The sequence below is a fragment of the Amphiura filiformis genome, chromosome 8, assembly GCF_039555335.1.
Source record: "Amphiura filiformis chromosome 8, Afil_fr2py, whole genome shotgun sequence".
Classification (NCBI taxonomy): domain Eukaryota; kingdom Metazoa; phylum Echinodermata; class Ophiuroidea; order Amphilepidida; family Amphiuridae; genus Amphiura; species Amphiura filiformis.
The window spans coordinates 18,029,443-18,043,514 of record NC_092635.1 but is presented as its reverse complement, the minus strand read 5'-3'; the positions used below and the strand labels follow the sequence as shown (position 1 = coordinate 18,043,514).

Here is a 14,072-nt window from a genome sequence, read left to right as displayed (position 1 = left end):
TCCATATCTGGCAACAATTTCAACACATATTTGATGACTGCAACCTTAGTATCGCCTCTGACGGCGGGGGGTCGAGGGGCCCGCTTAAGGGCCCTTGGTGGGGTCCAGGGCAAAGCCGTGGTGGGGGTTGAGGGAGCAAAGCCCCCCAAAGCTAGAGGGTTTCTACACAAATTAACTGTGAATGATCCTAGCATTTCAGAATAGGTCCAGTGGTTCTCCAAAGTCGCCGAAAACTTTGGAAAAGAAATCAAATAAAAATTATTTTAAAAAAAAAATTAAATTTTTTTTTCCAGAAAATCGGAGTACTCCGATTTTCGGGGGTTTAAAACTTGGGAAATCGGAGTAACTCTGCGAGTAGTTGGCAGGTATGCTTCTGGGGCTATATTTTAGTAAAAATATATACCCCTAGAGGGACCAGATTTGTATAAAAACACACATGCCTACCTGGCCCAGATTTAGACTATAAAAACATACCCCTAACAGGACAAGTTTTCACTTGGAATTTTGGTGAAAGCCCCCCATAAGACCAAGTGCATAAATATAACAATTATTGTACCAGACTTTTGCAAATCAAAAAGTCACACTTTGTTCTATTCTTTATCAAAAATTCCAAAAGATAACTTAAGATACGTAGGCCCGCATGGAATTAAAAAATTGGATACCCCTTTGAGACTAAAAGAGGTGCAAATGGGCCTACATGTAGCACTGTGGCGGTGCCAGGATTTTTTTTCAGGGGGGCATTGAGGGGCAAAGTGAATTTGGGGGGGCAAAATCAACAAATTTTGCATAAAATTACTGCAAAAGGTGGTAATTTGGGTTTTTTCTGGGGGCAACAGTTCTGACTGGGGGACATTTACCCCATGCCCCCCCCCGTGGCACCGCCACTGGCCTAGAACAAGTAGAAGAGTGGAATATGATTATGATATCCCTAGATAGAGTCATTTTTTGGTTTTGATACCCCTAGTGAGTGTCTCGATAATTGCACTAATCTTGCTATCAAGCAGCAGGCAGATGGGTACACTGTCAGAATCCAAGACCCCCACCCCCACCACCCATAAGCCTATGCCTGCTGTCAGGACCAGCTATAGGGCTGGGCCTAATGCCTAAATTGAGGCCTACACTGAGTGGCTTGATGGCTAAAAAAATGATTTGGTCTTCTTGTATAAAATTGATGTCATGCAAATCTTGTGATATTTTGACAACTTTGTAAGTGAAACCAATCAGTCACGTAACCCATGATCAAGTTACAGGAAGACATAGTTTCCTATTTGTTAGTATAGTACAATAATAATACCTTGTGAGTCTCCTCCACTGGTAAAAACTCCCAGCGATTTCCCGGCACCAACCATCCCAAAACCCTGGCCTCTAGTGGTGAACATAGACACTGTATCAACCATGTCGGCATCAGAGCTTTTCCGATTAAGCTGCTTCTTTGGTGATCCACCGTCATCCATGGTGAAAAATGTGGATGATCCAGCTAAAAACAGAGATAAATGTAGTAAATTAGATCCCTTGGTTTACCATAGACTACTGTGTGATCGTTATGACATTGCCCACATGCCTTCTTCTAAGCTTCCTCTGCATAGCAATGCATTTGCTCTTTACAGCAGCAAAACGCCGGGTCCCTGGATGTTGCAGTGTTACCAGATTTTCCAACATTGTTGTGTGTTGCTATTTTGGGAGCATATGATGGGTCCATCCATTATCTCATTATCATATAAAAATAATAAATGATTTAAAATGTCAATAAATGAGCAAAATAAAAAGAGAAAGCCAAACAAAAATAAAAAACAATAAAATGTAAATAAATAAATTAACAGAACAACAAACAAATAGAGATAGATGACAGGATTAGCTTTTTTAGTACAAAATAATAATCCTGTCATATAATAATAATGGAAAGAGGAGGAGAGGAAGAGATGGAGAAGCTAGAGGATAGGGTAGAGACAGACAGACAGACAGACAGACAGACAGATTAAAAATGATGGATAGATCATAAAAAGAATGATTCATTTGCTTTTTTAAATGTATAATATATAACCCGAATCAATCAAGTTCATCAACTAATTTACATTTAAAAGGCTTAATTAACCCTAATGCCTGCGGGGTAGTATTGTAGTCGGGGAAAGGGCAAATGCCCCCCAGAAATGTTTTCCTGTGAAAGTTACTTTGCCCCCAGCGACCAAACACATGCCACTGCTCGGGACATTAATCCACCTTTTGGCAAAATGACCCATTTTGTTTTTTTTCAGCCACTTTCCCTCCCCCACATATGAACACAGATTAACACCCAGCCTAGGGTGAATAGGGTTCAGAAACATTGAAAGAGAATGATGAGATGAGTTTATTTCCTTAAAAAACATACCAAGTGTCATCTAATTAGCTTACACGAAATAATTACATGAAGGATCAACCTAAATTCTGGTTGGAGGGGCTTTGACATGATCCTCCAAAAAAAGCTACTCTAGCCTCTTTTTTTATTATTGATTCCTCCTTTCCATCTTGATTTCACCATAATTTCTTCTTACAGAGTGATTTGCCTTATAGCTCTATAAAGCTATAAGGCAAATCATACCAATTACCAACGAAAGAGAATTGAAAGAAAGCATGCTATGGCCCTGCCAGTTCCCTGGCTTATAGTTGACTAATTTTGTTATCCTATCTTGGAGTTGATCAAATAATTACATTAGTTATAATAATTTTATGACAGAGGATACTAACATCATTTTGACCATATATATACAAATTATTTTATGATTAAGAAAAAGATCACTATCTCCCTTTTTGAAATTGATTTTCCTGTATATAGGGAAATAATACTTACATAATCACAAGCTATCAGAGTATATTTTTGTACTAATTTTAATCACAGACCCTTTTCCAGGGCAGGGTCTATGTTTTAATCAAAATCGATTCTGTGGCCGGAGCATGCCTGAAAACGTGTTATGTACTAGTATATTTTATGTGGTTTTTAGCAATATATTTGGGCGTCTATACAAGTGACATGGCAACCCTGTCATCCTCCTCATTATGACAACATTTCTCTGTGGATGAGAAGTGATGAGGGGGATATCTTATGAAAATAAGAAGGCGGGTGAGATGGTTTGTGATTTAAAATGGAATGCCGCATTTTATTTTACCGAGCACAATTGGCTTTTCCCAAATTTATCTTATCTCTTGAATTTTGACCAGTTGCTGAATTAATTATGAATATGATGTCTGAGCCTCCCGGCTGAGCATGTGGACAGAATTCGAGCTTGAAAAAATTGAAAACTCTTTGACACCACACACTCTTACAATTCACTTGAAACCTACCTCGTTGAAGTGTCATACGGAGTGGTGGAACTTCATCTGCCCATTCGTGCTCATGGTGATTATTAGCCATAATTATTAATTACCAAATTAATAAAATATAATTAATTAAGCTTTATGTTTTTCCCGGAGTAAATGATCAGTATGGCATACAGGCTTTTAATCTGAATGCACCGGGCAAGGTGTAGTTTGGCCACAGACAGAGTGACAGTACAAAGTCCAAAATGCTAAAAGAAGATGAGCTTTGCACGTGGTAATGTTTACAATGAACTTTTCACATCCCTGACACACATGTGGAATAAAACAAAATAATGGAAAGACAAAAAATAATAACAATAATGTTATTTACTTGTCCCTTAATTGTTATGTACATATACAAAACAAATAACATGACTAGACCATTATGATTGTCCAACGGTCCAACCAACTGAATGACCCCCTATATCTTGGCTTCCTCCTTTGTAATGAACGACCCCTGGGCAACCTGGCTGGTACAGCTGGTAAGCAAAAGCATTGCGCACTTCCAATTAAAAGCATGAGAATTTACACACATTACGTACAACTTCCAATTTTACACCTGGGTGGAGTGAAGCAATTGGGAAGAAAGCAACCTTGCCCATCTAAATGCTACATTACCTGCATTCATGGGCGCCTTTTAAATAAAGCGCTCTGGGCAAACTGGAGGGGTTAAAAAGTTTTAGGTCTCCAAAAAGTGGGTCAAGAATTTTTTTTTTTTTGGGGGGGGGGTAACTGTAAAAATGCTGAGGCCTACAGTGTGAATATTCTGAGACAAATGAAAATAAAAAGCAAGTTGTGGCATGAAATAAAACATGACAAAAGGGCATAACTGACCATTTTGATCATTTTGAGATAGTTGATTTTATTTACCGTGCTCAGCCCATGTAATGAAATTATTATTTTCCTGTCACCCGCCCTCATAACTTTTTCAATTTGACGGTTTTGACCAAAACTTTCATTATTTTCATATAAAAGTCAATTATCTGACAATTGAGATGGAAATAATCAAAGTTGAAACTCTCAAAATGTCTGACATCCCCTGCTGATCATAATCAGCAGTTTTTCTTAGTTGTAGTGGTAGAGGATGTGGGAAATAATGGAAATTTAAGGATTACCTAATCATGTTTCTTGTGATTACAAAAATTGCACATTTCTTTTCATTTTAATAAAAAGAACTTCAAATCTTTTCTCAATCTGTTGCAAAATGTCTGTAATATGATCTTAGCATTAAAATACCTGTTTTGAGATGGTCTTTTATCAACGATATACATGTAGTTAATAGCCATATAAATGAAAGTTTTGACAATAATGACATTTAGCAAAATAATGAATAATGAAATCATGACCTCATATTTCACTGAAAAAAATGTGACGGGAAACTAGTCATTTCATTTCATTAGCCTAACCCATCCTATAATTAGGGTATATATTTATTAGTGTTTGCTGGTTAGATTCAAAGTTTTTAGGGAGCAATCACTATTTACGCCAGGGGGGAACGGAGTATTTTCATCATTTTCGCACAAAGATTTTGCATCCCCCCTCATATCGAAGGAAAAATATCATGTCCTCCCCCTTGAATCCTCCATTCCTTGTATAAGTTCATGTCCTCCCCTCCAATATTATAAGGTCAAAATTTCATGCCCCCACTCAAGTCAATCAAAAAATTTAACTTCCCCCTAAAATCTTGTTCCCCCAGCGTAAATAGTGACCGCTCGCTCCCTTATAGAGGGTTTCTCAAAAAATGCCCTTTTGTAATTGTGAGGCAGTAAATGGGGGGGGGGTGTTATTCCGAAGGGTCATTACTCCGAATTTACAGTAAGGTTCATTATTCGAAGGGTAATTACTCGAAGGTTCATTATTCGAAGGGTCATTACTCAGAAGGGTCATTATTCGGCAGGGTCGTTATTCCGAAGGGTCATTACTCCGAATTTAAAACTAGGCTCGTTATTCCAAATTTAAAACTAGCCTTGTTATTCCAAATTTAACATAAGGCTCGTTATTCCGAAGGGTCATTACTCCGAATTTAAAACTAGGCTTGTTATTCCAAATTTAAAACTAGCCTTGTTATTCCAAATTTAACATAAGGCTCGTTATTCCGAAGGGTCATTACTCCGAATTTAAAACTAGGCTCGTTATTCCAAAGGGTCATTACTCCGAATTTAAAATGAGTCTTGTTATTCCGAAGGGTCATTACTCCAAATATACATCGAAGTTTCGTTATTCTAAAGCGTTTTTACTCCGAATTTCGGAATAACGGTCCTTCAGAATATTAATTCGAACGTAATCAGAACGTAAATTCATAGTAAATAGTAATGACCCTTCGAATAAACAAGCCTTGTTTTAAATTTATAGTAATGATCCTTCGAATAACAAGCCTTATTTTAAATTGAATAACGAGCCTAGTTTTAAATCCGGAATATTAAACAAGCCTAGTTTTAAATTTGAAATATCAAACAAGCCTAGTCTTAAATTCGGAATAACAAGCCTGGTTTTAAATTAGGAGTAATGACCCTTCTTCGGAATAATGAGCCTTATTTTAAATTAAGAGTAATGATCCTTCGGAATGACAAGCCGTATTTTTAATTCGGAATAACAATTAAACCTTGTTTTAAATTCAGAGTAATGACCCTTCAGAATAACGAGCCTTGAATAACGAGCCTTGAATAACGAGCCTTCGAATAACGAGCCTTGAATAACGAGCATTTCGGAATAACGAACCTTATTATAAATTCGGAGTAATGACTCTTCGAAATATAGGCTAAAGTAAACAACCCTTCGGAATAATAAAGCGTAATCACATAAATAGCTATAAGTTAAAGTATAAAATAAATAATATTTATACACTTACACCAGTCCAGATTATAAGGAGGCACTGTATCACGTTCTTCGTCATCATGGATAACATCGGGTACAAACCGAGTTTGTTTCATGACCGGACTTTGCTTCAACTTCTTGCTGACATGAACGTTAGCAGCTGCATTATTAAGTTGCTGAAGATCTTCGGGTCGATTCAACGCCGTAAGATCGTCCACGCTATGCTGTCGTTTGGTCGGTCCGCCGGAAGAAGCGGCCTGCAATTGCAGTCTCCGTAGCCTTTCGCCGCCCCGCTCCATGATGGATGTTACCAGCTTCAGAATGAAGAAGCACAAAACAATCATGATTGCTGCACGTGGATTGCTGGCTCGGTGATTCACCCTAACCACTAACACCCACTGACTCTTGGAGAGTCTTAGTTACACAAATCAGCGGAAGAAACTAATAATTTCACCAAAACAAGTCAGTAACCAGGGCACAACACACGACCACAGGCGAGACCAGTTTCCTCAAAACGTGCACGCGAGTGCATGCATGTAGGTTGGTTTCACTTGTACACAACTTTGTCCTTTCACATTAAAAATGCACGTAGATATTGGTATAATAGTGGGTTTCAAGTTTCAATAAAGTCGGCCTTGAAATGTATTATTTATACTGAATTGATGATAAATATTGAATTCAAGTTTTGATTTCCTTTTTATGATACGGTGAGATAATGAATAGGCCGAAAGGGGACGTTTTACTTGCTTCTCCACATATTTATATTCAATTTTATATTGGCCTCTTAATAAGAGGTCTTATCAGTATAGTTTTATCAACTTTTATATTAGGGAAAAAATGTACAAAATACTGTATAGGAACACTGATTTAATTTTATCTGATTTCAAGTATAGTCCAGCAAGTGGTTTACCATGCACGCATTTTATTGATGGTTCAGTGACAAGGGATGACACTTTAATTAATCAGTGATTAATATGATATACCAGATTCTAAAGATAAATGAAAATGATGATGCAGGATGCAGTAAGTTACAAAGTGTCTCACCACTACTCCCCATTCCAGAAAAACATAGCTCTAAAGGGGCCGTTCACAAACAATTGTTGGGGGGGCTGATGCAAAAAGGGGGGCCTGAACAATTTTGACCCTCTTACACCTTTGTTTCCAATGGACATTTTGATTGTAAAATGTCATTGTAGGCCTACAAGGAATACATAAAAAAAAATTCCACATAGCCCCCGAATGAAAAGTATTTAATTATCTTTGTAATCACTCAAAAAGCATTTTGTGTGAATTTTACATCCGAACTACATGTAGGCCCTCGGGTGCTATCGGCCTTTTTGTTTTACATGTAAAGTCTATGGGGATGATGTTAGAAATGGACGGCAATATTGAAAACCCTCATTTTGGGCAATTTTAGACACTAAAATGCCCATAAAAAAAGAATAGCACTTAGTTCGGATGTAAAATTCACACACAATGCTACCTGAGTAAGTACAAACATAATTAAATACATTTCATTCGGGGACTAGGCCTATAGCAAAAACAAAAAATGTCCAATACCCCGGTAGGCCTATAGGGCCTACCTTATGGCCCTGAAAAAATGACCACAAATTTTCCTGGGAAAATTGAGTTTATATGCTTTTCTATGGGGTTGACCCATAATTTTCATGTCAAAAAGGGGGTGGGGCCTGAAATTTTTAAGGTCTGTAAAGGGGGGGGGGGCCGAAAAACAAGTGTTTGTGAACGTTCCCTAATTTTCCCCTAATTCTCAGCAAAGATAAATAAGTAGGCTATAATTCCTCAAAGTTGGCCGCCAAATCATGGTAGTGTTGGTCTCAAACATCTCCCGCATCGCAGCTCAAATACCAACTTGATAAATTCCAATATTGAGCAGTGAAATTATAAGGCCAAGTAAAAAATAAAACATGTTTCACGTCCGGGTTTTCGAAAAAAAGGAGGAAGAGGGGCTTTTTATTTTCTATTTTGTACTGCAAAATTGGTGTAAATACCCTTACTTAGAGCTGTTTTAGCGTATACAATAATGCCTGGAAAAAGGAGGAGGCCCTTTTTTATTTGTTGTTCTGAGAGTTACACCCCCTCTAATGATCACAAAACCTTCCTAAAATGTTTCTTGTATCTTAACAAGGCCATTGAAAGCATCCCAACTTCCTAGACATATTTTTTGAAAAGTTATAACTGAATTTCAAAAATAAAATATATTTGAGGAAACCTCAAAAAAGGAAGCGGGAGGGGACGTGAAACATGTTTATTTTTTTATTTGGCCTAACATACATATTTGCAATGGGGTAAGTCACCATTCGGTATCGTATTGGTGGATTTAGTGCTGCAATGAAGAGGCTAGAGTAAGTGTCCCACCTACCCCACTGTCCCACTTACTCCATCTTACCCTATTTTAATTTTTTACTTGCGCGGCACTGACATTCGACCGAGCACTTATGGCAAGCCATTAGGGTCATAACGTACAGGTATTTGCGCGCAATACGTAAATTTAATCACATGGGTGGGTCTTTACCTGCGCGTGATATTAGTGCTAGCTATCCTCTTTCACAATATAATTATATTGTAATTTAATAATTTACGGAATTAGCTAACGAGCGGGTACGGAATCACAGCATGGCCCAAGGGAACATGTTGCGAATGCCTGACTAAAATGATACACAAGTCATATCTTAGCCGCAGTCTGTGGCCCTCACGGACTTAGCGAGCGCGTAGCGCGAGGAACCGAGCGCGTAGCGCGAGACGTTCAATCGAGCGCGTATACTAATAGCAACAGAGCCCGAAAGTAGTGCTAGTCATATCTATCTATCATGTCTATTATCATATCATGAGTGTTTGCAAGTTTAACCCTTGTCTTATGGTACACTGTATAAAGCAGTGCAGGGGATCTGAAGGTCAAACAACAACTACTACTGATGTAAAGCGTTGGGTCTATTGCCATTTTGGTTTAATACCATTTCGTCTAATTCCCGTTTAGCCTTTATTCAATTGATCTATTTATACCATACAGAAAGGCTCATTGCCACTAAGTCTAATAGTTTGGTCTAATAACTAGTATGTCTACTAACCATAACCATTTGGTCTAATATTTTTTGACTGATAAGCATTTGGTCTAATAACCGTTTGGTCTAATAACCATTAGGTCCAATTCGTATGGTCTAATAACATATATAGTCTAATATACCATTTCTTCTATTTGCCAATTCGTCTAAAAAATGCTATTTCGTCTACTACTGGTTTACAGGTAAATATGTGTAATTGTGACGAGTACGTGTATAAACAAACGCAGGGCGGATTTAGAGGGGGTCACAGTACACCCTCTATTTTTTGCAGATCGGCGCCTGACTCTGTGTATTTTTGCAGAGCGGCGCCCCCTCTATTAAAAATTCCTGGATCCGCCCCTGACAGGGAGGTAAATAACATGTTAACTGGGTGGGCAGTTGCCCACCCAGTAAATTATTTTGCCCACCTAGTAAATTCAACTTGCCCACTGCCCAAAAATGCCCACCCAGTAAATTATTTTGCCCACAAAAAATTGGGCACCATATAATACTTACCATCTAACTTTACTGGGTTTTTTTCCTACGTATGAGTAATGGTGAGTGATAATTAGTATAATAGTATAAGTCTAAATACCCAAAGTGAAATATAACATGGTATAATTTTTCTTGAAAGTTGCTACACGACAATGCTAAAAATTGGCAGAAGATGCATTTAGGGGAGGGTAATGTCCACTTTTTACACTTTGTACCCAAAAACAGGTCTACGTTTCCGAAAATTCAAACGCCTGGATGCCATTAATTATCGCTGCCCACCCAGTAAATTATTTGCCAATATTTGAGGGCAAAAATAAATTAAATTGACCACCCAGTAAATTATCCTTATTTACCTCCCTGACCCACGTACTACAATGTATCAAATTTTATGCCTTTTCCCAGGAATTATATTTTTTCTTATTGTTTATAAATATATCAAAAAAAATGAAGAATGGTGCTGCAATTGTATCGGCTGTGGACGGCGATATGTAAATTGGGTGATGATGTCACAGCTCATTATGTTGTAACTAGATTTCGCGGTTTTCGGGTCGGGCGGTTCTCCTGATAGCGGCCTATTTTTAATTACCCAACACCCGTCACCCATATACCTGCGCTGCCCTGACCTTTTAAACTACTGGGTCAGTCCATATGAAAACAGATTGAGTGTACACCCACCCTCTTGGATTTTGCTCTCCTTTGGCTCAGGGGTACCTTTCATGGACCCCTAGGTGAGGTCACAAGAAAAAATTCAAATTCAAATTCGTTTCGAATGGCGGGCCATCTAAGTTTGGCGACCTTGACCAAAATTGGGAATTTAAGGTGTCCAAATGACAAAGCGCTCTCTTTGAGAGGCATTTTCTTGTTAATTAAATCAGTTGTGACCCTCTTTTTGAATGTGGTCACTCACTGGCTGTGTCTGAAATAAAAAAAAAAAAAAAAGATTGATTTCGGAATTTCGTTGGGATTTCAGGGGGGGGGGTCAAAATCAGCACTTCGTACTGTTCAATCAAATTATCTTTGATTTTGAAGGACCCATGATAATGTCACAGTGCACTTATAGGTCCTAATTATGTTCAGAATGGATTAACCATGTGCCAATGTCTATGAGCAATTCAAAAAAAGAGAAATTTCTTGACCCCCTACAGAATTTTAGGGCCCCCTAAAGTGGTTCAGCCACAAATGGCGCTTAAAATCTGCAAATTTTGACACCTAATAACTTTAGGTGTACACCAGATATGAATTTCTAGTCTTTTGCATCTGAAAGAATGTAGTCTAATGTTGCTAGGAACATAAGATTTGTTTTGTATTTTTTGTGTTTTTATACTAAGTTGATGGTCCCAAAAATCCCAATTTTTGACTAATAATGTACAGGTTATGGGTACAAAATGTCAATTTCAACATACCCTTTTTTCTATTTTTGATCACTTATAGCAAATTGTCTTATTTATCCTGTTATTACATAGTTAACAACGTCCGATTTTGGTGATTTTGGTGTCTAATTATGTTTTCTTGCATGAGAAATACAACTACGCAACTTAAAAAACTGTACAAGGAACCAATGATCTCCTTATACAATATGGATGCTTTTGGCAGCTATGTTGCAAAAGAGGGTCATCGGTTCCTTGTATAGTTTATTAATTTGCTTAGTTGTATTTCTCATGCAAGAAAACATATATAATTAGACACCAAAATTACCAAAATCAGACGTTGTTAACTATGGTCAGAATTCAAAAAGGTCGTTGACCTATGAACATTTTTCGTCATAGCGCCCTCCTGAAAGGTCTGACACATAACAAACTATACATTTTTGGAATCCTCGAGTAATTTGATATATTACTTGACATAATTGGGAGCATTCTGAACATTTGAACCCCATAACCTGTACTTTGCATGTGCATCGTTGCCAGGAAGTGCATTTTTGACCCCCTTAAAAATCCATACAGAGGATTAGAAAGTAGTTTTTTCTTATTACTTGACTCAAAAGCAACTTGAAATATCAGGATAAATAATACAAATGGCTATAAAGTGATCAAAAATATAAAAAATATTATACTAAAATTGGCATTTTGTACCGTATCCTGTATGCATGGTATGTTAGGCAAAAATGACTATTTTTGAAAGCGTCAACTTAATACTAAAAGACAAAAAATACAAAACAAAGCTTATGTTCCTAGTAACATTAAACTACATTCTTTCAGATGCAAAAGATTAGAAATTCATATCTGGTGTACACCTAAAGTTATTAGGGGTCAAAATTTGCCGATTTTAAGCGCCATTTGTGGCTGAACCACTTTAGGGGGGCCTAAAATTCTGTAGGGGGTCAAGAAATTTCTCTTTTTTTGAATTGCTCATAGACATTGGCATATGGTTAATCCATTCTGAACATAATTAGGACCTATAAGTGCACTGTGACATTATCATGGGTCCTTCAAAATCAAGATAATTTGATTGAACAGTACAAAGTGCTGATTTTGACCCCTCTGAAATCCCAACGAAATCTATCTTTTTGGCATTAGGTATTTCAGACACAGCCAGTGAGTGACCACGTTCAAAAAGAGGATCACAACTGATTCAATTAAGAAGAAAGTTCCCCTAAAAGAGAGCACTTTGTCATTTGGACCCCTTAAATTCCCAATTTTGGTCGAGGTCGCCAAACTTTGATTGCCCGCCATTCGCATACGAAATGGAATTTGAATTTTTTTCTTGTTACCTCACCTAGGGATCCATGAAAGGTACCCCTGAGCCAAAGGAGAGCAAAATCCAAGAGGGTGGGTGTACACTCAATCTGTTTTGATATGGACTGACCCTACTATGAAATGTGTCTCTCAATGATCAAGGCCCAACTTGACACAACTTAATCAACTCTGTTTTGTAGCTGTGATGCTTACTTTGGTAGTATCTGCACGTGAATATAGGCCGCTACTAAAGTACGGTAATGAAATCAATCGGGAGAAACGTGAACGCATAGGCCTTATCATAACTGATTATTTTTATGTTAACCATTCTGGCGGACCCCGGAAATAGTCATGTTCTGCTGAAATAGCCCGGTGAAATGGGCTTATATGCATGTGTTCCGTGTTGAAATATATGTTGAAAATTGGCCTATTAGTCCGATGAGATGCACCTGTTAGTCACACTGTAATGCTTTCCGATGCGCGCACTTTACTCCGCGCACAATGCCGTTGGTACTCCGCGATAGCGCACCGCGAGCACGCGATAGTGCACCGCGAGAACGCAAACTGCGCGAAACGCGATAGCGCGCGGACAGACGGACACTCTGTGATTAGTATTATAATTTTGTATCAAATTTTAATGAAAATGATGTAAATAATATTGATTCTATTATTACTAATGATGTAAATAACATTAATGCTATTATTACCATCAACGAAGTCAAAGAAGCAATCTCAACTCTAAAAAAAGGAAAGGCAGTTGGAGTTGACGGTATTTATAACGAAATGTTAAAAGAGGGTATATCAGTTCTTGCACCATCTTTAACCTGTGTTTTTAATTCAATGTTAGACAGGGAATTTTTCCCTCTTCCTGGAGACTTAGCACAGTAACAGTGCTTCACAAAAAGGCGACAAAAATCAGCCAAAAATTACAGAGGAATCGCTGTATCGAGTAATTTATGTAAATTATTTTGTTTAGTGTTATATAACCGTTTAAATGTCTTTTGTGATAAGGAAACTATAACTAGAGTCAATAGATTCTGAGTACAAGCCGCCGGCAGTAAATATAACATTAATGGGTCAATTTTGATCAATTTCAAAATTTGACCCCTAAACTTTGACCGTCACCATTGACTTTTTGTTTTGTCTCACTAAGGTCTATCATATGCAGCATTCAGATTTGCCATACCTCGCTGTTTGAAAATTTTACACATTTTGACCTTTTGACCCCAAGTACAAAGAGGTCACCATTGACTTTTTGTTTTGTCTCACTAAGGTCTATGCAGCACTCAGATTTGCCATACCTCGTTGTTTCAACTTTTACACATTTTGACCTTTTGACCCCAAAGTAAGCATTGTACAAAGAGGTCACCATTGACTTTTTGTTTTGTCTCACTAAGGTCTATCATATGCAGCACTCAGATTTGCCATACCTCGTTGTTTCAAATTATACACATTTTGACCTTTTGACCCCAAAGTAAACATTGTACAAAGATGTCACCATTGACTTTTTATTTTGTCTCACTAAGGTCTATCATATGCAGCATTCAGATTTGCCATACCTCGCTGTTTGAAATTTTACATATTTTGACCTTTTGACCCCAAGTACAAAGAGGTCACCATTGACTTTTTGTTTTGTCTCACTAAGGTCTGTCATATGCAGCACTCAGACTTGCCATACCTCGTTGTTTCAAATTTTACA

At 37.7% G+C, this 14,072-nt stretch overlaps 1 protein-coding gene across 8 annotated transcripts in view; it reads right to left on the bottom strand.

The window, feature by feature from the left end:
• LOC140158734 (ATP-dependent 6-phosphofructokinase-like) overlaps positions 1-6,694 on the bottom strand; it is a 58,287-nt gene extending 51,593 nt beyond the window's left edge. For 4 of the 8 annotated variants that reach the window (XM_072181929.1, XM_072181933.1, XM_072181934.1 and 1 more), the window contains exons 1-2: positions 6,179-6,691; positions 1,295-1,477 (exon numbers count right to left, since the gene is read on the bottom strand). In XM_072181929.1, coding sequence (XP_072038030.1) covers positions 1,295-1,477; positions 6,179-6,488 — 493 coding nt within the window. In that variant the 5' untranslated portion in view covers positions 6,489-6,691. Of the gene's footprint in view, positions 1-1,294; positions 1,478-6,178 lie in introns of all 8 variants that reach the window. The other 4 variants (XM_072181931.1, XM_072181932.1, XM_072181937.1 and 1 more) reach the window with 3 other exon arrangements.
• Between the last annotated feature and the right edge of the window lie 7,378 nt (positions 6,695-14,072).